Source organism: Lithobates pipiens, unplaced genomic scaffold, assembly GCF_037356315.1.
Source record: "Lithobates pipiens isolate NorthernLeopardFrog02 unplaced genomic scaffold, aLitPip1_a1.2 Scaffold_10, whole genome shotgun sequence".
NCBI lineage: Eukaryota > Metazoa > Chordata > Amphibia > Anura > Ranidae > Lithobates > Lithobates pipiens.
In genome coordinates, this window is record NW_027507686.1 from 32,180,111 (window position 1) to 32,208,034 (window position 27,924).

The window sequence follows — 27,924 nt, forward strand, 5'->3', positions numbered from 1 at the left end:
ATGCAAATTGGATGCACGGAAACCCGCATCCTATTCGCATAGGTGTTAACCCAGCCTAAGCCCTTGTACACACGGTCGGACATTCCGATGGACAATGTCCGATAGGACTGTGTTGTTGGATAATCCGAAAGTGTGTGGGCTCCATCGGACTGTTTCCGACAGAGTATCCGACGGACTAAGTTTTCCAGCTGGGCTATAAAATTTTCCGACAACATGATCCGATCGGACTTTGTCCGATCATGTGTAGAGAATTCCGATCGGACAAAGTGCCACGCATGCTCAGATCAAATTCCTAGACCAAAGCTATTGGCTACTAGCCTGAACGTAGTCCCATCCTAACGAAATAACGTCATCACATTAAGTACGATCGGATTTTCTGACAACTTTGTCCGACTGTATGTATGCAACAGTTTCGGACAAAATCCGACCGTGTGTACAAGGGCTTAGAGTTCCCATCACTGGAACTAAGGGGCCAGGCCTAACCCCTGAAAAACAACCCCACACCATAATCCCCCCTACAACAAATGATTTGGAGTGGTGGCCCAATATTCTTGGGCAATATAGTGTGGATGAGCAGGTTTGTGGTGGAGGAACTTGACTGACCTGCACAGAGGACTGACCTCAACCCGATAGGACACATTTGGATTGTACAGCCTTTACAGAAGAGTTGAAGCTGTTATAGCTACAAAGGGTGGGCCAACTCAATATTGAGCCCTAAGGACTAAGACTGGGATGCCATTAAAGTTCATGTGTGTGTAAAGGCAGTCATCTAATAATTTTGGCAATATAGTGTAGATGCAAACCTTAACTGGAGGAAATTGTGTTTGCTCTGGGCACTGTCATTAACCTATTTTCCTATTTACCTATTTTCACCCTTTGTTACAAATCAGTGCTGCTGATCTCCTGCAGCTTCTTTGCAGCCACTACCTGTTTTGAAAATGTATAGTGTACTTAACCCCCCCCCCCCCATCCATGTGTCCGGCCCCCTAACCTGCATGCAGGGCACCGGACTGTTCCCCCCCCCCCCCAAAAAATACCACCTGCAACCACTGGTACTTAAGTAATAAGGTGCATGTATTTAATTTTAATTGGATAGAGTAGTGAATGGGGAGAGCATGTGAAAGGTTTAATTTTGTTTACCAGGGGAGATTTCCCTTTACTTCCTGTTCTGGGGACACAACCGAGAATAAAAGAAAATCTCTACAAAGTGAGTGAAATCCCCAGGTGTCTTCACTGAAAGATTTTTCCCTCTATTCTTGTTGTGGTGGTGTAGTGTCATATTTTGCTCCCCATCATAGAATGCTCCGGAAGTGACGTTGCGGCCAGAAATTTAGCACTGCGCATGCGCGATGCGTTCCAAACACTTGCGCCATGCGTTCCAAATGATTTGCGACAATGCAGACCAGTGAAACCGTCAGATAATGTCAGAGAAGTGAGGGGAGGTAATCCCCTCCCTGAGCCACAGTTACCCTCTCTCTCTCCGCCGCTCTCCGCTCTGTCTAAAGTTAATGTCACGATTACCTCCCCTCACTCCCGTGACATTATCTGACGGTTTCACTGAACTACATTGTCGGAAATCCTCTGGAACGCATGGTGCAAGCATTTGGAACACATCGCGCATGTGCAGTGCAAAATTTCTGGCCGCAACGTCACTTCCGGAGCATTCTATGATGGGGAGCAAAATATGACACTACAGGGGCCGCTCAAAATGTTTGGATTTCCTATCACTTCCTGTCACAGTGATACCTGCTGGCTGGTACAGTAAATATAAAGTAATATGGCCAGTACTTCATAATGTAGTACTTCATAACCGAGCTCAGAGTAGACAAATCATTTTTTTGTTAGTAAACAAAAACTGTTTGAGTTATAAAAAATGATTTCTAACACCCCCCCCCCCCCCCCCCCGTGCCACAAAGTATCAAACACATGAAAACAAATGAACACTAACCTATTGAAGACTTTGGTACTTTCCAGGAACGTGTTGGTTTCTACCGAGAGACGTGTATGGGTTTTTTTTTTTTTTCCCAACAAGTTCGCTGGCCATGAGTAAGCGGTGTCCTATCATTGGATAAGTCTAACGTGGACCTAAGCTGTTAATTATTGATATTATTATTATTATTATTATAATACAGGGTTTATATAGCGCATTGCTTTACAATATAAAAGGGAGACAATACAGTTATAATACAATAAAATACAAGAGGATTAAGAGGGCCCTGCTCAGAAGAGCTTACAATCTAATAGGGTGGGGCAGGTGGTACAAAAGGTTGTAACTGTGGGGAATGAACTGATGGAAGTGGTAACAGATTAGTTGGAGACGTGCTAGGCTTCCCTTAAGAGATGAGTTTTCAGGGTTCGGCCGAAAGTTAGCAAGAGTAGGGGATAGCCGGAAAGGTGGAGGTAGCGAGTTCCAGAGGATGGGAGAGGCTCTGGAGAAATCCTGGAGATGAGCATGGGAGGGGGAGACGAAAGAGCTTGAGAGGAGAAGGTCTTGAGAAGAGCAGGGAGGACAATGGTCTATCATTCTACAAAGGATCCCTATGGAGGATCATGAAAACTGCACTTTCCGTCTTTGGATCTTTGGTCTAAATATTCTGTTTCAATATGTTTATTGAAAATTTTTAATAAACAGGAATAAACAAGACTACAATCTGCTCCTTGTGCGCCCTCGCAGGGGCTACAAAACGTGAATATGAAACCGAAGTGCAAACCATCGCAGTATACTTATCAAAACACAAGAAGGGAAGGAAAAAGTGTAGGGAATGGTATCGAGACTGGCTCCAGTACCAAGCAACTCGTTCCTTTATCGTTTCCGGAGGGCAAGCCCTTCTCCCACTACTCCCTCCTACTGGGGGAAGCAGTATTTGTTAGCAATGAGAGAGATTGCAAAGAAGAGTGAAAAGAGATAGGGAACAGAAGAAGGAAAGGTTGGGAGAAAAGAGGGGGAAGAAAGGAGGGGGAAAGTTCGGGTGTGGACGCCTCGCCAAGAGGAGTTAGACCAAGCCCAGGCCTGCAGCTAGGAGCCCGGGGAACTCATAGGAGATCCACGGCTCCCAGATTTTTAGAAACTTAGTATGAGAATTATGGACAATACTGGACATACGTTCCTGAAGTAACATAGCAGTCATGCGGGTTTTAACCCCTTGAAAATCTACCCGCTGGGACTTCCAGGCTTGGGCAATGGTCCGCTTGGCCGCTATAAATAAATAAGTAGCCAGCTTTTGTTGAGGGCCTCGCAAACCAGGTACCGGGCAATGTAGAAGAGCTAGCTTAGCGTCCCTTCAGATCGTAAGGTGGAAGAGTGTCTGCAGCAAACCGAAAATCCTAGACCAGAATCCCACCAGCCTTGGGCAAGCCCACCATGTGTGCAGAACATCACCTCGCTGTCCACAGTTGCGGAAGCATCTGTCAGTACTCCCAGGGAAAGCCCGGGCTGTGCGGGCAGGTACCCAATACCATCGGAACATTACTTTATATGCAGCCTCTAGGGTATTTGTGTTGAACGAGCATTTGGCGACCGTTTTCCAGGCCCTGCTCCAGTCCTCTGGGTCTACTGGGGCCTGAAGGTCCTTTTCCCATTGAGTCATATAAGAGAGGGGTGCTGATGGCGGGCGACCATTCAGAGAGGCATAAATGGCCGAAATAAGACCTGGGGACCCTGGGGCGTGCTGGCATGAATGTTACAAAAAAGTTTTTTGGAAGGGGTAGGTGGACATGCGGCGCAACGTTGCAATCCAGTGCTTTAATTGGATAAAGTGATAATGCTCATTAGCCGGCGCCTCATTCGTTTCCCGGATACTTTCCCAGGAGGGGAATAAGCGTGAGGAAAGAAAATTTTGGACTCGTGGGTAGCCATGTGAGGACCACCAGGAGAATGCCTGGGGCTCCTCCAGACCCGGGGGGAAAAGAGGGTTATGAGTGATGGGAAGTAGGGGTAGAAAGGGGGACATCAGATTACTGGAATAGCGAACTGAGTCCCACACCTGCAGACCATGGAGCAGCATGGGGCTTAGGGAGGGAGGGCGCAGATTCCTGGGGAGCCAGAGGAGTGCCTGAAGTGCACAAGGGTCACAGCCAGGCACCTCCAGGAGTACCCACAGAGGAACATCCGCGGTTGCATGGAGCATAGTCAACGGGGAGATCTGGGCTGCTGTGTAATATTTAGAGATATTGGGGACCCCCAAGCCTCCCCGGAGCCTATGGGTATAAAGGGTCGCTCTAGGTACCCTGGGGCGTTTGCGCGCCCATATAAATTGGAGATTTTATTCTGCAAGAGTCTAAGGAAAAAAGTGGGTACCCGGACAGGCAAAGTGCGAAAATAATAAAGGACTTTGGGAAGAATCGTCATCTTCACCGCCGAGATCTTGCCTACCCATGAGAGAGTGGAGAATTGCCAGGCTTGCATAAGGGTGGACACCGTTCGCAACAGGGGATAGTAATTGGTCGAGAAAAGGGAAGAATAAGATGGTGTTAATTTGACACCCAAATAATCAATCGAGTGGGATGCCCAACGGTATGGAAAATGGTCCTGGAGACGCTGCACCAGTTCCAGAGGGAGAGTAACGTTCAGCGCTGTGGTCTTGGCGGGGTTAATTTGAAGGCCCGAGAAGGCTGAAAATTGGTCTAATATCAGTTGCAGGTTGGGCAGGGAGATAAGCGGGTTTGATATGGTCAAAAGGGCGTCGTCCGCAAAGAGGTTCACTTTGTATTGAGTGCCCGCGTAAGGGATTCCCGAGACATCGCTATTGGCCCTAATCGCCGCCGCCAGCGGCTCCAATGCTAGGATAAATAGTGCCGGGAACAGGGGGCATCCCTGTCTAGTCCCCCGGAGTATCGGGAAAGGGTCAGAAAGGAAACCCGCATATTTAACCGACGCAGACGGTGCGGAATAGAGGGCCTGGATCCATTGAAGAAAATGTGGTCCAAATCCCCATTTGGTTAGAACAAAATAAAGGTAGTCCCAGGAGAGCGAATCAAACGCTTTATAAATATCTAGGGAGAGCAAAAGTCCAGGTATTTTACGCTGATGAAGTATATGAAGGAGATGGACCACCTTGCGGACATTGTCCCCCGCCTGGCGACCGGGCACAAAGCCCACTTGATCCCTGTGAATGAGGGCCTGAAGATACAGTGGTGTGAAAAAGTGTTTGCCCCCTTCCTCATTTCCTGTTCCTTTGCATGTTTGTCACACTTAAGTGTTTAGGAACATCAAACCAATTTAAACAATAGTCAAGGACAACACAAGTAAACACAAAATGCAATTTGTAAATGAAGGTGTTTATTATTAAAGGTGAAAAAAAATCCAAACCATCATGGCCCTGTGTGAAAAAGTGATTGCCCCCTAAACCTAATAACTGGTTGGGCCACCCTTAGCAGCAACAACTGCAACCAAGCGTTTGCGATAACGTGCAATGAGGCTTTTACAGCGTCCTGGAGGAATTTTGGCCCACTCATCTTTGCAGAATTGTCTTAATTCAGTTACATTAGAGGGTTTTCGAGCATGAACGGCCTTTTTAAGGTCATACCACAACATCTCAATAGGATTCAGGTCAGGACTTTGGCTAGGCCACTCCAAAGTCTTCATTTTGTTTTTCTTCAGCCATTCGGTGGTGCACTTGCTGGTGTGTTTAGGATCATTGTCCTGCTGCAGAACCCAAGTTCGTTTCAGCTTGAGTACACGAACAGATGGTCGGACATTCTCCTTCAGGATCTCTTGGTAGACAGCAGAATTCATAGTTCCTTTTATCACGGCAAGTCTTCCAGGTCCTGAAGCAGAAAAACAGCCCCAGACCATCACACTACCACCACCATATTTTACTGTTGGTATAATGTTCTTTTTATGAAATGCAGTGTTCCTTCTACGCCAGATATACTTGGACACACACCTTCCAAAGAGTTCCACTTTTGTCTCATCGGTCCACAGAATGTTGTCCCAAAAGTCTTGGGGATCATCAAGATGTGTTGTGGAGAAATTGAGACGAGCTTTGATGTTCTTTTTGCTCAGCAGTGGTTTTCTCCTTGGAACTCTGCCATGCAGGCCATTTTTGCCCAGTCTTTTCCTGATGGTGGAGGCATGAACGCTGACCTTAGCTGAGGCAAGTGAGGCCTGCAGTTCCTTGGACGTTGTTGTGGGGTCTTTTGTGACCTCTTGGATGAGTCGTCGCTGTGCTCTTGGGGTAATTTTGGGCGGCCGGCCACTCCTGGGAAGGTTCACCACTGTTCCATGTCTTCGCCATTTGTGGATAATGGCTCTCACTGTGGTTCACTGGATTCCCAAAGCTTTGGAAATGGCTTTATAACCCTTTCCAGACTGATAGATCTCAATTACTTTCTTTCTCAATTGTTCCTGAATTTCTTTGGGTCTCGGCATGATGTGTAGCTTTTAAGGATCTTCTGGTGGACCTTACTGTGTCAAGCAGCTCCTATTTAAGTGATGCCTTGATTGTGAACAGGTGTGGCAATAATCAGGCCTGGGTGTGGCTAGAGAAATTGAACTCAGGTGTGGACAACCACAGTTATAGTATGTTTTAACAAGGGGGGCAATCACTTTTTCACACAGGGCCATGATGGTTTGGATTTTATTTCACCTTTAATAATAAACACCTTCATTTACAAATTGCATTTTGTGTTTACTTGTGTTGTCCTTGACTATTGTTTAAATTGGTTTGATGTTCCGAAACACTTAAGTGTGACAAACATGCAAAGGAACAGGAAATGAGGAAGGGGGCAAACACTTTTTCACACCACTGTATCTGTTGATCCTTGTGTTCAGGACCTTTCCCAGAACCTTCAGGTCAACATTCAACAGGGATATGGGACGAAAGGACTGCGGGTCTGTGGCTTCCTCGTGTGACTTAGGAATCATAGAGATATAGGCTTTCAGCGAGTCTGGCGCGGGCCTTGCACCCTCCCGCCAGGCATTGAAATAAGACGTTAGATGGGGCGTGAGCAGGGACGCAAATGTCCTATAGTACAGACCGGTAAAGCCGTCCGGGCCCGGGGCTTTGGATGGCTTAAGGGACTTTAGGGCTTGGGCGACCTCCATTTCCGTTATAGGAGCATTCAAATTGGCCTGTGCCGCCGAGGACAATGAGGGGAGGCAAATCGATTGGAAGAATCTCTCGGCCTTGTCCCGGTCGAAGGCATCTGGCCCACTATAGAGGGAGGAGAGGAAGGAGGCAAAGCCAGCCGCTACCTTGGATGGATTTGACGTGAGTCCCCCACCTGTCACCTGTAATCGAATTGGCCTGCCCGAACGTCCCGCTGAATTAAGTTTCCTAGCTAACATAGGACCAGGTTTGTTCGAGCAACTGTAGAATTTATACTTGGACCAGCGCAGGGCTTTCTCCGCCTGAGCAGAGGCGAGCAGGTCCAACTCAGTGGCCAAGTTGTCACGTGTCCGCCTATGGGCTACCGTAGGACGCGCCTTCCACGTCGCATCTGCCGCTTCCAACAAGGAAGTCAACTCTCGTATCCGCTGCTCCCTGGCCCGCTTCATACGGGAAGCGATCTGGATTAGATGTCCCCTGACCGTCGCCTTGTGAGCTTCCCACAAGGCCACTGGAGAATCAACTGAGCCTACATTTTCTGTGAAATAGGTTTGGATATGGGTTTCTATTTGAGATGATGTTGCTTGCGTACTCAGGAGGGATTCATTAATCCGCCAGAGAAAGGCCTGGGCGGGCGAATCCCGCCAAGGAGATTACGAGGATCAGGGGGTCATGATCAGACCACGGAGAAGTGGCGATAATGATCTTATGTACCAACGGCAGGGAATTAAGTTGCAGAAACACGTGATCTATCCTACAAAAACTCTGGTGGGGGTTAGAGAAAAAGGTAAATTCCTGTGACAACGGATGTTGCTCGCGCCACACGTCCACCATGCCATATGACTGGAAGAGATCACGCAATATTTGCTCTTGGGAGGCATCACGGGACGGAGGCACTTCCCGGAGACTATGCCTGTCCAAATCGGAGTTAAAAACAGAGTTGGAGTCTCCCATCATAATCAGGAGGCCTTTTTGGTGCCTGATGATCACCTGAAGCAAATGGGAGAAAAACCTCTGTTGAAATGAGTTAGGAGCATAGTATCCAACCAAAGTGACCTCCTGGTCCCACAGGGTGCCCTGCAAGATCAAATATCTACCCGTAGGGTCCGCGATTTCCTTAGAACAGGTGAATTGGAGGTTACGCCTAAAGGCCATCAGCACCCCTCTTTGCTTCTCAGAGGCGGAAGCCGTATAAAACACTGGATAATGGGAGGACAAATATTTGGGGGATGAGGACAGGGAGAACCTGGTTTCCTGCAGACACACCACATCAATAGATTGAGATTTTAGATGACGGAAAACCTTTGACCTCTTAATGGGGGAATTAAACCCATGGATGTTCTGCGAGAATATTTTCAGCACATTCTGAGCCATCAGGAGGGTAAAGTAAGGACTATATCATTATAGAGCGGCCAACAAGGAACGTACTTACCCTGGTCCCATGGCGAGGCAATCCGAACCCAAATAGGGGAGTGAGAGGGAGGGAAACACAGGGAGAAAGAGAAAGAGAGAGAAAAGGAAACACAGAGTAGACAAGTGAAACACATAAACACCACAATTGGTGGGCATTGCATCCTGCTACAGGACACTAAAAGGTGTGGCTCTACCACCAACCACAAAGCTAGCAAATAGCAAAACATAACAGCAATAACAGCAATAATACTACAATATTACTAGAATATTACTACATTATTACCGCCCCTGCACAGGGCAATTATAACTAGAATTAAAAAAAACAGGCGAGACGAGCCAAGCCCATCTCGTAGTACTGCTACCGGGTAGCAGTGGATAAAACTAACAATGGGATTAAAGGTTCTCCCCAGCCGGCGCCGCCCCACAGGAAGCGCCCGAGGGGAGAACAGAACCTCGGTCCCCGAACGTGACCCCCGCGCCAAAGCGCCGTCAGGCCTCAAGGAGTCCACCACTAAGAGGGGACCCCGTAAGGCCCAGGCAAAAAACCACCAGTGCTGATTAAGATCCGCCCCCTTAAGGGGGTGTGGACCTGAAGTAAACCATGGCTTGACCCGAGCGAAAATCAGACTTTATATACATTAAGCCCCGGAATCGGCCCCCCAGACTGCCCCTATCCCATCAGGAGCATGGGCCCACTTTCCTCTCCTCCCTAAAAAATAAAAGTTAAAATAAAATAATAATAATAAAAAAATTTTATGTCCCAAGAGAAGGCCCCCAGGTTAGCTGGGAGGTTTGGGCAAAACTAGGCATTCTTAGTAGAGCTTGTTCACTGACAAAAGCCTAAAGTCTAAAGTGAAGGCGCATAAGGCCTTTATAATAAGTAAAAACTGAAAGTAACTATAAATTTATAAAATAAAACAGGGAAGGGGGGGAGGCATGGGCCAGGAGAGCATGGTCACATCGTCTGGTATGAGTCAAGAACCAGCACAGGCAGAAACAAACAGTGCTTCAAAGGTCCGGGGTAAACAACCGGGCAGAAAGCAAGGGATCATGGACAGGCACACCCGTGTGGTCGTCATCCCGGATCTGAATAGGGGGATCGGGCATGCGGCTGGACATCAGGGGAGGGCCGTTTCCGGTTGCTGACTGGTTCCCACACATGGCCCAGGCGCCCAGAGGGGGGCCTAGGACCTGAAGCTCTCTCACGAAGGCTGGGGTCATCCAAAGAGGGGAGCAAATGTAGTGCTGCAAAAGTCGTCTGGGCTTCCTCGACGGTGCGTACAGTGTAGCCCCGGCCTTGGTAGGTGAAAGCGAGGCGAAAAGGAAAGCCCCATGTGTATTTGATGTTGCGTTCCATCAGAGCTGAAGTATAAGGTTTCAGTTGTCGTCTCTTTTGCACTGTGGCCTTGGAAACGGTGTTCAGGCTTGCCCCGTGCTGCCTCAAGGAGCGTTTCCTTAGTGCGGTAGTACGTGAACTTGATGATAATGTCCCGAGGGGGCCCCCCTCCTTCTTCGGCCCCAGGGCCCGATGGATCCGGTCAAATTCCATGCGATCAATGGCGATGCCTGGGACCAGTTCCTGGAATAGGGCCGTGGCGGTGGAGGTTAAGGTTAAGTTTCAGGGAGTCCCCTAAGCCGGAGGTTCCCACGTCTAGACCTGTTCTCATAGTCCTCTAATTTTAGGAGGGCTGCATCCAGCTCCCTGCGGACGTCCTGCAAGTCCTGCTCATGGTGATCAATGACCGTGGCCGCAGCCTCCATTCTATCTTCCAGCGCATTTGTACGGTTACCCAGCTCACGGATTTCCTTTGTGAGATGCGTGGCCAGTTTGGAAGTGGCTGCTGACAGTTCCCCCTGCAGCATGGTTTTAAAGCGAGACAGCAGGTCGGCATCCCGCAAGGAAGGCACTACATAGGGTTGCTGGACTCCTGGTATGCTTTCTGTATCCGAGCAGGCCTCGGGCTCACCAGTGAGCAACGGAGGGGTAAAGTCCATGTCCGAGGCCTGTGAGTCCAGCAGGCCGTCCGGTGGAAAGGCCTCAAGGCTAGCTCGCACAGCCTGTCTCTTTGTGGTGCTCCGCGCTGTGCCTGATTTGCGTCCCATAATGTCAGTCTCAATGCCGGGATATAGCGAGCCCAGATTAATGTGCAGGAGCGGTTATATCACAGCTGGTGTGGTCGGTGGTGGAGAAGCGCCATTAGCTTGCGGCCATCCTGGCTCTTAGCTCACAAGCGCCCTTGGTATATAGTGATTTCTGATGCCAAGTAATTACATTCTCCCCTCACGTCAGCAGGCTGTAGTAAGAAGAGTTTTTTTTTTTTTTTTTTTTATTTGGAGCTCTAACCCACTAGGGCGGTAGTCAGGCTGTTAAGAGCCTGAACCCAGGAGGAGGCCGGGCCAGAGAGAGGGCCGTGGAGCTTTGGGGATGGGGAGAGTGTCCAGTACACAGCAGGGAAAGGTCTGGGGAGAGCAAGGGCCCCTTGGGCTAAGACAGTGCCTCACCTGCAGTCCGTGGAGCCCACTGTCACCTCCTCTCCTTCAGCTGTCCTGGGATCCTGGAGTGTGGGGGGGATGAGAAGACAGCTGTAGTGTCCAGGTTCCAGTGCGCAGGCCCCCTGCCAGGCGCTGGGGCAGGAAGGTGTGGGAACTGGCAGGCTTCACTGGGCCTCGCTAGGCCTCACTAGGCCGCATCCGCGGCAGACAGTCCCGGGGGCCCCACAGATCTCCAGAGGTCCCCAGTTAATGACTAGGGCAGACCAGGTGGCAAGGGGAGCCGAGCAGCCCACCAGGAGGGCCTCCGGTAGCGTGGTTGAGGAGGGTGGAGGCCGGCCGCGGCGTCTTCCCACCGGGCGCTGGCATAGGAAAGTGCGGGGACTGGCTGGCTGTACTAGGCCGCACTAGGCCGCATCCGCGGCAGACAATCCCGGCGGCCCCGCGGGCCTCTGGACCTTACCGGGCGTGGAGTAAGGCAGTCCAGATGATGGGGAGATCCACTGCCAGGTCCCCCGTTGAAGTGGTGGAGGAGGATGAAGGGCGGGGAAGACGGCGGCGGCGGCCGCGGACGGACAAGGCCGGCGTCTCTCTCCGCGGATCCCAGGCCAATCTCGTCCCAATTTTCCTCCAGGCTGAGGCAGGGCAAGTGGTAGGGTGCATAGGCCGAAGGATTGGGGAAAAACGTCCGTGTATGCACCCGGATTGCTGGGGATTGCACTGGGCACTCAGGAGCTCTCTGGGAACACGTCCGTCCTGGGTCACTTCCGGGTACGCCCTGGTCTAAATATTCTAATTATGGTCTATCCATTGTTTTATAAGAACTATAAAAAATACATTCAAAATATTTTCGTAGCCCTGAACATTTCATCATTTCTGTACAAGTTTTTGATTGAGCGAGTCCAGGTTCTGATGTTCCGAAAAGGAAAATCACAAAAAGTTGCAGCCAAAGACCAAATAGAAGATGGCGGGTCCAGTTGCAGGATTGACCTTATTGCTGGACTTCTGGGAACATGACCCCCTCCCCGCTCACCTGATGGGCACTTTGTCCTCAGAGGCAGTCACAGTAGGGTGAGGATTCTGGGTACGCTCCAGGTTTTCATGTCCTCATAGAAATCAGTAGCGAGCCTAGATAGTCAACAGTCAGTAACACGTATTGTGCAAACCTCAGGCAGGTATTGCATGTACATAATACACCTCTTCCTCCCGTTACTCACACAACCATGGGGGCTCTTGTCCTGATCCTTCTGTGCTGCTCCATCCAAGCAACTTTTGGGACAGGTAAGATTCTACCATAATTCACTTATTGTTTTTTATTTTTACAGCAGGGTCATTCCAATCAAAAGTGATATTTTTTGTTAATTCACCTAACAGTGTCTTCTATCTTTTTTATCATGAATTTGTGAAAGATAATATGCAATATAAAGTATTGATGAAATATTATACTGAAATAATTCCAAAGTCTCAAAGTGCAAAACATTCAAATCTTTGGTTCAATTAATTTCAGTGAAACCACACAAAAAAAGAAACAATAAAAAATGTATTCATCAAATCCATTTACCGCTCCTGTTCAAATCCACACTTGGTGCAGAAAACCCTTCTCCAAATTGTATCACCATCAGACTGTGCTTTCTTTTATACAATGCATTCTGAAAGTATTCCCAGCGCTTCACTTTTTCCACATTTTGTTATGTTACAGCCTTATTCCAAAATGGATTCAATTTATTATTTTCCTTGAAATTCTACAAGCAATGCCCCATAATGACAACGTGAAAGAAGTTTGTTTGAAATCTTTGCAAATTTATTAAAAATAAAAACTGAAAAAATCCCATGTACATAAATATTCACAGCCTTTGCCTTGACACTCAAAATTGAGCTCAGGTGCATCCCGTTTCCACTGACCATCCTTGAGATGTTTCTACAACTTGATTGGAGTCCACCTGTGGTAAATTCAGTTGATTGGACATGATTTGGAAAGGCACACATCTGTCTATATAAGGATCCACAGGTTAAAGTGGAGGGCCACCCTGAAAACAAAAAAAATATTAAAAATTACAAAAAAATATAAAAAAAAAAAAAAATGAAAAAAATTTTTTTTTTTACTTACCAGAAATGCCTGTTGCTAGGCACTTTCTCCTAATCTTCCTCTTCCTCCTCCGCGGAGATCTTCTGTCTTCTGTCTTCGTCGCGGCGTCTTCTGGGTAATGAGTCGCGCTGTGTTCTGGGAACTGTGTGTTCCAGAACACAGCGCGTCCCATTCAGAAAGCGCTGCGGGACTCGCGCATGCGCAGTAGCTGCGGGACTCGCGCATGCGCAGTAGGAAACGGGCAGTGAAGCCGTAAGACTCCACTCTCTGTTTCCCTTACAAGGAATGGCAGCACCGGGACCCGAGAGCCGAGGGACGGGTCGGCCTCGGGCGGCCGACATCGCGGGCACCCTGGACAGGTGAGTGTGTTGATTAAGTCAGCAGCTTCAGTGTTTGCAGCTGCCGACTTTTTTTTTTTTTTTGTATAACCGGCCCTCCTCTTTAACAGTGCATGTCAGAGCACAAACCAAGCCATGAAGTCCAAGGACTTGACTGTAGACCACCAAGACAGAATTGTATGGAGGCACAGATCTGGGGATGGTTACAGAAAAATGTCTTCAGCTTTGAAGGTCTCAATGAACACAGTGGTCTCCATCATCCAGTAAATGGAAGAAGTTTGAAATCACCAGGACTCTTCTTAGAGCCGGCCACCTGGCCAAACTGAGTGGTTGCGGGAGAAAGAACCTGATGGTCACTCTGATAGAGCTCCAGTGTTTCTCTGTGGAGAGAGGAGAATCTTCCAGAAGAACAACCATCTCTGCAGCACTCCACCAATCAGGGCTGTATGGTAGAGGGGCCAGACGGAAGCCACTCCTCAGTAAAAGGCACATAACAGCCCATCGGAAGTTTGCCAAAGGGCACCCGAAGGACTCTCAGACCATGAGAAACAAAATTCTCTGGTCTGATAAAACAATTGATCTCTTTAGCCTGAATGGCAAGCGTCATGTCTGGTGCAATACCATCCCTACAGTGAAGCATGGTGGTGGCTGCATCATGCTGTGTGGATGTTTTTTCAGCAGCAGGTACTGGAAGACAAGTCAGGATGGAGGGACAGATGAATGCAACAATGTACTGAGACATCCTTGATGAAAACCTGCTCCAGAGCACTCTGGACCTCAGACTGGAGCGAAGGTTCATTTTCCAACAGGGCAATGATCCTAAGCACACAGCCAAGATAACAAAGAAGTGGCTACGGGACAACTCTGTAAACGTCCTTGAGTGGCCCAGCCAGAGTCCAAACTTGTACCCAACTGAACTTCTCTGGAGAGATTGGAAAATGGCTGTGCACCGACGCACCCCATCCAACCTGATGGAGTTTGAGAGGTCCTGCAAAGAAAAACGGGAGAAACTGCCCACAAATAGGTGTGCCAAGCTTGTAGCATCATACTCAAAAAGACTTGTGGCTGTAATTGGTGCCAAAGGTGCTACAACAAAGTATTGAGCAAAGGCTCTGAATACTTATATACATGGGAGTTTTTTTTTTAGTTTTTAATAAGTTTGCAGAGATTTCAAACAAACGCCTTTCACATTGTCATTATGGGGTATGGTTTGTAGAATTTTTAAGAAAATAATTAATTTAATCTATTTTGGAATAAGGCTGTAACATAACAAAATGTGGAAAAAGTGAAGCGCTGTGAATACTTTCCAGAATGCACTGTACCTGCCCACCTAAATATTGACCTCTAAATTTATAGATCTATAAGCATTCCAATAATATAGATCCTACAGATGGGTACCATACATGGGTGGATGGGGAGAACAGAGAAACAGAACTAAATCCTTTTTCCATTTGAAATGTGCAGCACTGGCGCTTCCTCTAGTAGGAGAGAAATGAGATGGCATTTTGTAGTAGAAAATTCTGTTTATGTTTGTTATAATGTTGTATAAAAATGATGTCTGGTTTTTATATAACAACTTAATTGATACTGGAATCTATTTGATGCAAAAGCAGTAATCCACTCAGTAGACATGTGCAATTTGTTTAGTTCCGAATTCGTTTCTTAACAAATTGTGAAAAATTTGTTAATTCTGAAATTCCCAAATGTCCAAATTTTTCAATTTCCGAAACTCCAAACTTCTGAATTTCAGAAATGTGGAATTTACAAATTTTCGAATTTCAGAAAAGTCTACATTTCCTAAATTTTGGAAATTCAGAATTCGAAAATTTGAAATTTTGGGGATTGGAAAATTCTAAATTTCAGAAATTCAAAAATCTGAATTCGAAATTTCGGAAAGTAGGAAATTTGAAATTTTCATAAATTTGAAAATTCAAAAATAAGAATGTAAATCTGAAAATTCAAAAGAATGAAAATCTGAAAATTCAAAAAACCAAAAATCTGAAATAATAACTAACTAATAATAAATTGTAAATTATAGGTATTGGAATTTCCTTTCAAATTTGGCTGTTAGTGAACGTAACAAGTACAAATTTATCCGAAGTTATGAATTATCTGAAATAACCATATCTAAACGAATGGAACATAACAAATTTATAATAATTACTATAATAATAATAAAACCTTATTATTATTCATTTATTCCATTCCATTTGTTTAGATGTGGCATTTGTTATTTCGGATAATTCGTAACTTCAGATACATTTTGTAGATCCAAATACCTATAATTTAATAGCTAGTTATTATTATTATTATTATTATTTAGTTATTTCGAATTTTATTGATTTTCTTTATCTCAGATTTTCGAATTTTCAGATTTTTGAGTTTTCAAATTTTCGAATTCTGAAAATTTGAAAAATCAGAAGTTTGTAAATTAAAAATTTGTCAATTTAAAAAAATGTGAAATTTGAAGTTTGAAAATTTGGAAATCCGAAAAATCTAAATTCGGAAATTTGAAAATCCGAAGATTTCCAAAATTCATAATTTTCGGATTTCCGAAATTTCGAATTTCTGAAAAAAAGAATGAAACAAAAACACATTTTTTACGTGTCTACCATTCAGTTTATTTATCATCCCTCTGCTTCCAAAAGCTGCCCACCCCCCCTCTGTCAATGACTTTTTTTGTTTCCCATTCTGCTAAATTGAACCCAAAAGCAGACATTTATGATATTGCAGCTTATCAAGATGTGGTGGCTGCTTTAGTTTTCTTTTTTAAGGCTTTCTTTCTTTTATTTTTTTCCTGTCAGTAAGTTTGTTTTTAAATAGACCTGTCCTGCAGATGTAGCATTCAGAGGGTTGAGAAAAAGCACTTGCCACTGATAGGAGTGCATACAATGGTATTTATTTATGGAAAACCTTTTATCCTCAAAAAAAAAAAAAAGTTTGCTGTAAATGCTCCACCACCAGCCCCGCACTTGCCCCATCTAAGTGGTGGGTGGCGTCTCCTCCTCCTGGTGTTTCATGGCAGCTTCCCCTGTGTCTCCTCCCTCATCCTCCTCGGTGGTCAATAGGATCGCTTCTCCTCCGGCTTGTGGTGCAGAGCATTGTGCCATGAGCCCACCTAGGTGTTACAACAGGGAATGCATATTCACTGCTGTAACACTGATCCTCAATCCGGCCAATCAGAAGCAGGTCCGAGACCCATTTTTCAATTGGCCCAAAAGGGAAGAGTCCCAATTGGCCGCCAAGGAGGAGGGAGGAAAGGGAAGCTGTTGATGCTTGTGGAGAGCAGGGGAAGGGAAAGCTGTTGCCACCACCGAGCAAGGGAAGCCACCAGTGAAGCCCAGCGCTGCATAGATGGGGTAAGTGCACCAGACCCGCCCACTGACCTAGAGCAACCATCCAACGGGGGGAGGGTTATACTGTTTGCCCCCCCAAAAAAATTCCCACCGGCCACCTCTGCTTCTGATGTCCACCGGCCACCTCTGCTTCTGATGTCTCTGGTTTAGAAGTGGCTTGACACAAGTAATGCGCCAGTTGTAGCCCATGTCCTGGATAAGTGTGTGTGTGGTGGCTCTTGAAGCACTGACACCAGCTGTAGTTCACTCCTTGTGAATCTGTCCCAAATTCTTGAATGGCCTTTGCTTCACAATCCCCTTAAAGAGGAAGTAAACCCTGATGGGTTTACTTCTTCTTTGTCTCCCTGCAACTGTAAAGCATAATAGGCTACTATGCATCACATAGTAGCCCATTTATGTGTCACTTACCTGACACAGGAGCCAGCGATGTCACCGCTGTCCCCTGTAGTATGGAGCGTCCATCTTCTTCCGGGTATCGCTGCTCCGGCCACTCACAGCGCCAGAGCAGCGATGACCTCACTCCCGTGCATGCGCGTGGGAGCTGGCACTAATGGCATATCGCCGTTAGCAGCGGCATGCTTATAATGGCAATAGTGCGCCTGCCCGCCGCTGTCTATGGCGCATGCGCCGTAGACAGCGGTGACTGTCTTTTAGTAAATATCTCCTAAACCGTGTAGGTTTAGGAGGTATTTCTTGGACCTACAGGTAAGCCTTAACCTAGGCTTACCTGTAGGTCAAAGTGGTTTGTAAGGGTTTACAACCACTTTAAGGCTGTGATTATCCCTGATGCATGTGTACCTTTTTTCTACCACACTTTTTTTCTTCCATTCAACTTTCTATTAATATGCTTGGATATAGCACTCTGTGAACAGTCAGCTTCTTTATTTAGCAGTGACCCTTTGTGACTTACCCGCCTTATGATGGGTGTCAATGACTGTCTTCTGGACAACTGTCAAGTCTGCAGTTTTCCCCATGATTGTGTAACTTACTGAACCAGACTGGGACCATTTAAAGGCTCAGGAAACCTTTACAGGTGTTTTGAGTTAATTAGCTGATTAGAAGGTGACACATGCGTCTACAATATTAAACTTTTTCACAATATTCTCATTTTCTGAGATACTGAATTTTGGGTTTTCACTAGCTGTAAGGCATAATCATCAAAATTAAAAGAGAAATCATTGAAATATATCACTCTGTGTGTAATGAATCTATATACTATACGAGTTTCCCTTTTTGAATTGAATTGCTAAAACAAATAAACTTTTTGCTATTCTATTTTTTTTGAGATGCACGTGTGTGTGTGTGTGTGTGTGTGTGTGTGTGTATGTGTGTGTGTGTGTGTGTGTGTAGAGCCCGATTCAATGTAGTGATGTTCCTTCAAAAGTTGTGATTGCCATGAATGTTACAAGTGTGTGTGTGTATATGTATATGTATATGTATATGTATATATATATATATATATATATATATATATATATATATATATATATATATATATATATATATATAGTGATTTTGGATTAATGTAATGTTTTACCTGTATAAACCACCTGCTCATTTCCCTATGCTTGACATGGCTCAACATGTAGAATCCCATCCTTTCTAAGTGTCTTTGTTAACACTTGTATGCTCACTCTCCCTATGCCCTAGCCCAGTGATGGCAAACCTTGGCACCCCAGGTTATTGTATGTGTTTATAATGGTTGTAAACCTCAGACATGAAATATGAACAAAGCATATTCCTCTATAGTGTGTACTTGTCTCAATCCAGAGCACTAAGTGTAATTTCTCTCTGTTTGGTAAGAAGAGTCAGCACAAAAAAAGTCTGTCAGCAGTTTGCCCGATGTGGTTGTTCAAAGGATAGGCACGAGTTGTCTACTTACCAAATAAAGCGCATTTCCTGACTTTAAATTGCCAGTAGTAAAATTTGCCTCTGTGGGTAAAACATTGTCATAGGGTGTACACACGACCGTTTTTCCCGTTGGAAGGGTTTTCCGACGGAATTCCGCTCAAGCTGTCTTGCATACACACGGTCACACAGCACTATAAAAAGGAAGTTCAATAGCCACTGCGCCACCCTTTGGGCTCCTTCTGCTAAGTAATCTTGTGTTTATCTCATGTTAGTAGAAGTTTGGTGAGAGACGATTTGCGATTTTCAGACTTGTGCTTTTTAGATCGTTTTACTGCTGTTTGTGATAATTTTTCAATAATCCCCAAAAAATTAGATCATGATGAAATAAAAAAAAGATGACTATAAAAAATAATTCTAAACATTATGATGGAGATCGGGCTTTTAAAAAATAAAAGATTATTCATGAGATCACGAGAAATAATAAAGAAGTTTGTCAGAACTTCATTATTCTAGCATTATAAAGTGCAAAAGAAAGCGCTGCATTAAAAGATCACAGAATTTGCAGCTTGAAGAATGTGCTATCTCCATTACGAATGCTAGTTTTACCAGACCGAGCGCTTCCGTCTCGTTCTTGCTTTAGAGCATGCGTCATTTTTGGTACCTCGGAACAGCATACAGACGAGCGTTTTTTCAGATTGGAATTTTTTCCATCAGAAAAATATAGAACATGTTCTCTATCTAAGTCCGTCTGAATTTTCAATGTAAAAAGTCCGATGGGGCCTACCGGCGGTCGGAATATACGGAGCCAACGCCACTTTAACGGTCATTTGCATGACACCAATCATTTTTTCGAATTTTGAACACCACTGTAAGGGGCATTTTTCCCATTGACCTGCAATGCATTGCTTATTGCAGGAGTTCCCAGAGAATTAAATATTATTTCAAGGGTTCCTCAAGAGTAAAAAGGTTGAGAAGGGCTGCTATAAACTATAGTCAATGTGTTTTGTTCTCATGCCCAGCAGATGGCGGTAGACCCGTGGTGGACACAAGGTATGGAAAACTCCAAGGGAGGACGCAAACAGTAAAAGAAACGGACAGAACCGTGGATGCTTTCTATAGAATCCCATTTGCAAAACCACCAGTAGGACCACTACGGTTTGAAGCTCCGGAACCGCCCGAACCCTGGGAGTCAGTGAAAGAAGCCACAGAAAACCCACCCATGTGAGTCCCAGGATGTGAGCTGTCATCTCATTCACTCAATAGAATCTCTTGATTTCATAAAACAGAACTGATAGTTCAATATTTGGAGGATGCTGGATAAATAAAAACTCATAAATAAAAACTAACAGACTCTTCTATCTCCGGGGACTCTACTGGTAAGATCTCTGCACCTTAGAACCCATTAAAAAGTTCCTACCATCTGCGCAAAGTTCATGGGTCTGTACACCTGCTGTGCTCATTATGAGGGATTCTCGTTATCCCTGTGCTGAGTTCCTGAGTCTGTACACCTGCTGTGGCCAAAAATGAGGGGGTTCCCACTAATCCTATACTGAGTTCTTGGGTCTGTACATCTGCTGTGCCCATTATGAGCTGCTTCCATCATCCCTGTGTTGAGTTCCTGGATCTGTACACCTGCTGTGCCCATTATAAGGGGCCCCCACTACCTCTGTGCTGAGTTCCTGGGGCTATACACCTGCTATGACCATTTTTAGGGATTCCCATCATCCCTGCAATGGGTTTCCAGATCTTTACACTTGATGTGCCCATTATTAGGGGCTTCCATCATCCCTGAGCAGAGTTCTCAGGTCCCATTTTGAGGGGTCCTCACCATTCCTACACTAAGTTCCCAGGTCCATACACCTGCTTTGCCCATTATGCAGAAACTCTTCATCTGTTGGCACTCAGTTGAGAAATACTGGTAGCTGCAGCTATATACAGTAAGGCCGCGTACACACGGGCGGACTGTTCGCTCAACTTTGTCCGCTGAACAGTGTTTCAGCGGACAGTCCGCCCGTGTGTGGGCTTTCAGCGGACAGTTTCAGCGGACAGTTTGACGGACAAAGTCTTTTGGAAATTCCGAAAAACTGTCCGCTGAAACTTTGTTTGAGTGAACAGTCCGCCCGTGTGTAGGCTACTTTCGAAATGAGCAAACTGTTCCCGCTCGGAGGAAAGTCTGCTCATTTCGAGCGCGTGTGAAGGTAGGTGGGGCCCGCGACGGAGACGTCGCGGGCTCCGCCGCCTGGAATGGACTTAAAGGGGAACCCCAACGCCGAAAAAAATAGGCGTGGGGGGTCCCCCCAAAGTCCACAACAGACCCTTGTCCGAGCACGCTACCCGGCCGGCCAGGAAAGGGGGGCGAGCGAGCGCGCCCCCCCTCCTGAGCCGTACCAGGCCGTGTGCCCTCAACATGGGGGGTGCCTTGGGGAAGGGGGGGCCGCGCGGCCCCCCCACCCCAAAGCACCTTGTCCCCATGTTGATGAGGGCAAGGGCCTCTTCCCGACAACCCTGGCCGTTGGTTGTCGGGGTCTGCGGGCGGGGGGCTTATCGGAATCCGGGAGCCCCCTTTAAGAAGGGGGCCCCCGGATACCGGCCCCCCACCCTATGTGAATGAGTATGGGGTACAATGTACCCCTACCCATTCACCTGTAAAATAAAAGTACCCAAAAAAAAAACACAACACACGAGAAAAAATATTTTATTGCACAGCTCCGGGGGTCTTCCGTCTTCGGGGGTCTTCTCGCCGGACTCCTCCGCTATCTTCGTGTAGCTCTTTTGCTAGCGGAGGAGTCCGGCTTTCTTCCTCCCCGCCGCCGGCCTCTTCTCCCGACTTCGGGGGTCTTGTCCCCCTCTTCGGTTCTTCTGCCGGGCCACCGCGCCTTCTTGTAGCTCTTTTGCAGGCGGTGGCCCGGTCTTCTGTCGCCGCCGCCTTCCGTTCTTCTGCCGGGCCACCGCGCCTTCTTATAGCTCTTTTGCAGGCGGTGGCCCGGTCTTCTGTCGCCGCTGTCGCCGTCGCCGCCTTCCGTTCTTCTTCTTCTTCTTGTTCTTCTTCTTCTTCTCCAGGAGATGTTGACACGACGCTCTCTCCGGCCGGAATGCCAGAGCCGCCCTGCGCTGCCACTTATATAGTGACAATGGGGCGGTGTCACATGGTATATGTCACATGGGTTGGTCACATGGGTTGATGTCACATGGGGACTATGACATCGTAAGGGGGCGGGGTCACCATGTGACATCAACCCATGTGACCAACCCATGTGACATATACCATGTGACACCGCCCCATTGTCACTATATAAGTGGCAGCGCAGGGCGGCTCTGGCATTCCGGCCGGAGAGAGCGTCGTGTCAACATCTCCTGGAGGAGAAGAAGAAGAAGAACAAGAAGAAGAAGAAGAACGGAAGGCGGCGACGGCGACAGCGGCGACAGAAGACCGGGCCACCGCCTGCAAAAGAGCTATAAGAAGGCGCGGTGGCCCGGCAGAAGAACCGAAGAGGGGGACAAGACCCCCGAAGTCGGGAGAAGAGGCCGGCGGCGGGGAGGAAGAAAGCCGGACTCCTCCGCTAGCAAAAGAGCTACACGAAGATAGCGGAGGAGTCCGGCGAGAAGACCCCCGAAGACGGAAGACCCCCGGAGCTGTGCAATAAAATATTTTTTCTCGTGTGTTGTGTTTTTTTTTTGGGTACTTTTATTTTACAGGTGAATGGGTAGGGGTACATTGTACCCCATACTCATTCACATAGGGTGGGGGGCCGGTATCCGGGGGCCCCCTTCTTAAAGGGGGCTCCCGGATTCCGATAAGCCCCCCGCCCGCAGACCCCGACAACCAACGGCCAGGGTTGTCGGGAAGAGGCCCTTGTCCTCATCAATATGGGGACAAGGTGCTTTGGGGTGGGGGGGCCGCGCGGCCCCCCCTTCCCCAAGGCACCCCCCATGTTGAGGGCACGCGGCCTGGTACGGCTCAGGGGGGGGGCGCGCTCGCTCGCCCCCCCTTTCCTGGCCGGCCGGGTAGCGCGCTCGGACAAGGGTCTGTTGTGGACTTTGGGGGAACCCCCACGCCGATTTTTTTCGGCGTTGGGTGTCCCTTTAAGTCCATTCCAGGTGGCGGTGCCCGCGACGTCTCCTTCGCGGGCCCCGCCTACCTGTACACGTGCTCGAAATGGGCGGACTTGCCTCCGCCTTACGTGGGTGAGTCCGTTCATTTCAAAAGTTGAGCGAACTGTTTGGCAAACAGTTCGCTGAAACAGTCCGCTCAAAAAGTGCCGTGTGTGGGCAAGTCCGCTCATGCAAATTTTGAGCGGACTGTTGCGGCAACTGTTTGACGAACAAAGTTTCAGCGAACAGTCCCCGCGTGTGTACGCGGCCTAAGGGACAACCCCCCCCCCAAGTTGATCAGTCCAGGTTCAGTCAGACCCTCTACACCTCTTCCTGTTGCACATCTCTTTTTCAGGTGCACCCAGAATGCAGAACAATTCCAAAAAATGTTGAAATTAGTCAATATAGACGTGACTCTTCCTCCCACATCCGAGGACTGTCTGTACCTGAATGTCTTCACTCCATCTGACCGAGGTGACAACGCCAAACTACCTGTAAGTGTCACTGGTGTTCACTGTGTGCTCTTTACCAAGTATGGGTGAATGGTTTCGGCCTGAGCATGAGAGGTTGCTAGTTCCGCGGTTTGCTTAACACTTAAATTTGCAGGGTTACAAGGGCCTCTTCCTGACAACCCTGGGCTGTAGTTGTCGGAGTCTGCAGTCGGGGGCTTATTGTAATCTGCGGACGGGGGGGGGGGGGGGCTTGTTGGAATCTGGAAGCTCCCTATGTGAATGTGTATTATACCCCTACCCATTTACCCCAAAAAAGTGTCAAAAAGTAAAAACCACAATACACAGTTTTTGACAAGTCCTTTATTAAAATAGAAAAAAGGAAAAAAAGTGTCCTGCGATGTCCATCCATCATGGCACCCCAAGATCCAACCCCCCCCCCATGTGAATGGGTATCTGGTACATCGTACCCCTGCCTATTCACCAAAAAAGTGTACAAAAGTAATAACCATAAGAAACAGTCCTTTATTAAAAAAAATAGTGTCCCTCAATGTGACAACGTGACACCAGAAGGGAGAGGTACCACTGAGTGACATGGCCAGGTGGCCCCTTCCCTTGCCTATATAAGAAATGTCAAATTGCAGAGCCAGCATACGACAGAAGGCCTCCCAGGAGGCAGAGCGGTTTTCATATTTTTTTTTGGGGTCCGGTGGGCGGTGTGATTGACAATGGATTTACATTGTGGGACACAATTTTTTTATTTTTTAATAAAGGACTTGTCAAAAACAGCTTCTTGTGGTTATTACTTTTGTACAATTTTTGGTGAATGGGTAGGGGTACTCGATACCCATTCACATGGGGGGGGGGGGGGGTGGGATCTGGGGGGTTGTAGGGAAGAGGACCATGTCCTCAACAACATGGACACAAGGTGCTTTGGTGTGGGGGATTCAGATCTTGCTCACCCCCCTCCCCTTTCCTGACCTGCTGGGCTGCGTGCTCGGATAAGGGTCTGGTATAGATTATGGGTTGGACCCCGGGTTTTTTTTTTTTTTGGTTGTGGGGTTTCCCTTAAAATCCACACCAGACCTGAAGGTGGGGGGCAGGCCTTTATTTTTTCCAATAGCGGGGTGCTGGCAAATGTAACCACGAGTCATTTTATCATTAGCTCACTAATAAATGAAAGATCTACAGATCTGCTTATATTAAAATTACTTGAATTCAATCCCTTTTAGTTCTCTCTCAATGATAAGAACTAAGAAGTACCCCAGAGTCAGATTCCTGCAGTTTAATACTTTCCTGGGATAGTAAATGAATAAAATACAGACTGTAACCTCTCTTTTTCCCAGGTCATGGTGTTCATACACGGTGGGGGGCTGGTAATGGGGACCGCCGCTATGCATGATGGCTCTGCAATCAGCGCTCATGAAAACGTAGTGCATGTGACGATCCAGTACAGACTGGGAATTCTGGGATTCCTTAGGTATGTGACAGTACATGGGACATCAATGACTTATTTACTTGTATAGAGTGCATTGCACTGATCTACATTGTAAGGGAGTGAAACACAGAGCGAACCAACAGCATGTAACCCGAGAGCAAAGGTTTCTTCTCCACCTGGCACTATATTGACTGAACTGTATGTCACTTCTTTCTCAGCTTCTAGTCCTGAGCTGTGGTCTCTCCTCTTCTTCCATGTGTTATATTGTAGCTTAGCTAATTGAAAAGGAGGCTATAATGTTGATACATATTATGATTTTAATCTTTTTATAATTATCCCAGCACCACAAATGACACAAATGCTCAGACAGCCTCTGGAAACTATGGACTTTTGGACCAGGTCGCGGCTCTGCGGTGGATTCAGCAGAACATTAAGGATTTTGGGGGTGACCCCGGATCTGTCACTATATTCGGGGAGTCGGCGGGTGGAATCAGCGTCTCTGCCCTGGTAAGTTCTTCTGGCCATTGCTGGAATTTATCAAACATTCCCAGTTTCTGTAGTCCAGTTCTATAAGTGTAACCCATTGTGCCCAAATTTCTGTGGAGGAAAAAGCATATAAATATTTCATATATACATGTCCACAGAAAAGAAATATGAATTTTCAGAAGTCCAAATGAAGTAAAAGTGCTTCAATAAAACTAGCCAAATACATAGGGAAAAATTGAACACATTTCTTTATCCTTACAAAAATGGTGCGGACTGACAAACTTCCATTGCAGCTATTATATTCTGACAGGTGGCACTGCCAGTGGCCAAAATACCTGAACGATGCCTACACCTGATTGTATGACAATTTTCCACCTGGTTTCTTCAATTTTTTTACTTGAGGGATGTTGGGTTGGCGATGGGCGACAGGGCTACCCATGATGAGCCGGACAAAACTCACTCCGTGTATGGCCCGCTTGCTAATTGAGAAAATGTTATCTTGTGGCTTTTAAATTGCAAGAATTCAAGAATTAAATTTTTTTTCTACATGACCTCAACCCTAATGAACACCTTTGGGATGAATTGGAACACCAAGGGTGATCCAGATCTTCCCATCCAACATCAATACTTTGTAGGGCAGACAGGTGACACTCTCTGAGGGGCCTATCCTGGGGTGGGTTCTTCTAGGCTACGCTAGGCCCACATGGGGAACCTTTGCTGTGTGTTGTACACTGGGTACACTTGAACCTCTAAATAGTTCTCCAGTTAACTCTCTCATTCCCATGTCAATGTGCACCTTCACTGTAACTTGTTGCATTTAGGAGGGACATGCAGAGCCTATACCCACTCTGCCTGTCCAGCGTATCTCCACTACCTCACTCCCAGTAATGGAATGGAGCCCCACCGCGCACCTAGTGTAGACTCCATTTATGCACTCACTCTCTACAGGACGATGTCTCACCTGTCACAGGTGCTTACTTCATGACAGGCTGCTTGACTGACTAACGCCTTCTGTTACCCTTGGTAATCACTTGCTGTCATCATACCCCAGTGTGCTTTACCTCATTGTTGTAGTGCAGAATGTGCTGGTTACTTGCATACACCCCTTTAGGTGATTTCAGACCAAGCAAAAGGCAAGGTTCAAAGGTTTTACTGAAAGGTTCTGAACATAACAAAGTTCAAAGTACAATACAGTTCTTACCCTACGCCTTGCTCCCTATCTCAGCTTGTGTGCTGCCCTGGCATACCTGCATTGGTAGAGTCCTTTTGTGGCATAGTCCATGGGTGGAAGAATCCAGCAGCTGGCATCTTTAGGGTGGACTAGTAGTCCCCCTACATAGTGGAAGGCTTCAGAAGGTGAGCAACTTCAGACTCTGGCATCAGTGGTGACATTCAGCTCATGGTCCAGGAACTCCGAAATCCAGATCATTCACAGCGTAGGACTCAGATACCCCATTGGGTCTCCAGACCACTGTCCCTTTTTATCGGCACAGGACCAGTGGGTTGGAAGCAAGAATGCCGCCAAAGAAAATAACATTAAGAAATAACATTAACCCCAACCCTTCTGTCTGGGAAGCACCTATTTCACAGACACTCCAAAATCTTGTGGAAAGCCTTCCCAGAAAAGAGCAGCCTGCTATGACTGCAAAGGGGTTTGAACAGTTTGGTGTGGAGGAACTTAAGTATCCTGCACAGAGACCTGACCTCAGCTCTACTGAACATCTTTGGGGTGAATTGTAACAGCAATTGTGAGCCAGGTCTTCTCATCCAACAATGGACCTCACAAATGGGCACAAAGTCCTAGAGACACCCCAAAGTCTTGTGGAAAGGCTTCTCAGAAAAGTGGAGGATGTTATAGTCACAACTCCATATTAATGGCCATGGTGAAGAGGGAAGGAGCAACGCCATACTAATAGCTATGGAGGGAGGGCAACTTCATATTTATGCCCATGTCAACTCCATATTTATGGTCATGGTGGGGGCCTCCATATTTATGGCCATGGTGTTGGAATTGAATGACCAACAAGCTCATATAGGTATAATGGTCAGATGTCCATGTTTTTGGCCATGTAGTATATTTAGTGACTATAAGCTCTGTCAGGTAAGTCTTGTTTGGTCTTGTAGCTATTCCAGGGTGAATGTGGTAGCAGAGTGAAAACAGCCACAATGTGAAGAGTTGAAATGGACATCTTTCCATGTGATTTCAGGTCCTCTCCCCGTTGGGCCGGGGTTTGTTTCATCGCGCTATTGCACAGAGTGGAGTGGCCACAATACAGGGAGTAATCGCCAGCTCACCAAAGGAGTTAATTTTTTACAGAGATGTAAGTAATTTCCCACTTTGTATTGAACTGAAACAATGCAGAGAAACAACTGCCCATCGGCACACCCAAAATACAAATTTTAAAACCTCTGTCCATTGTAGTACACCTGTGTTGGTTTAAAAATAATGCAGGTATGTTTTTCATGCATTGAGGCTTGAAAAAGGTCCAGTCAAAGTGGATGAGCTAGGATTGAATTGATCCTAGGTTTGAATGGGGCTCACTCTACCAGGCTCCACCTAAACTAAATATCACTTCTAGATGCAATACACATTTACTAAGTGTACAATATATACCACCCTAATCCCTGACCTCATGGCTGGTCCGCTCCTGCTCAGAGGATACTGAGTACTTGTGAAGTTTTTGCAGGGCACTAGGACAAAATGGCATCAGTAATAATAAAACATGGAAGACAGAAATGTAATGATTCCTCCTAATCTCTATGTTTCGTTTGCAGATGGTGGCTAATTTGTCCGGCTGTGAGCCGTCCTCTCTGATAGACTGTCTACGGATGAAGTCTGAACAAGAGATCTTATCTATTATGTCAAACAAAGTATG

General features: G+C 46.8%; 1 protein-coding gene across 1 annotated transcript in view; it reads left to right on the forward strand.

The window, feature by feature from the left end:
* The window catches only part of LOC143941452 (uncharacterized), a 90,765-nt gene that overhangs the window by 40,930 nt on the left and 21,911 nt on the right, over positions 1–27,924 (forward strand). Inside the window, exons 15-20 of the mRNA XM_077463338.1 lie at positions 19,606–19,804; positions 23,031–23,169; positions 24,471–24,604; positions 24,904–25,069; positions 27,256–27,369; positions 27,824–27,919. Of these exons, the coding sequence (XP_077319464.1) occupies positions 19,606–19,804; positions 23,031–23,169; positions 24,471–24,604; positions 24,904–25,069; positions 27,256–27,369; positions 27,824–27,919 (848 nt within the window). The remainder of the gene's footprint in view (positions 1–19,605; positions 19,805–23,030; positions 23,170–24,470; positions 24,605–24,903; positions 25,070–27,255; positions 27,370–27,823; positions 27,920–27,924) is intronic.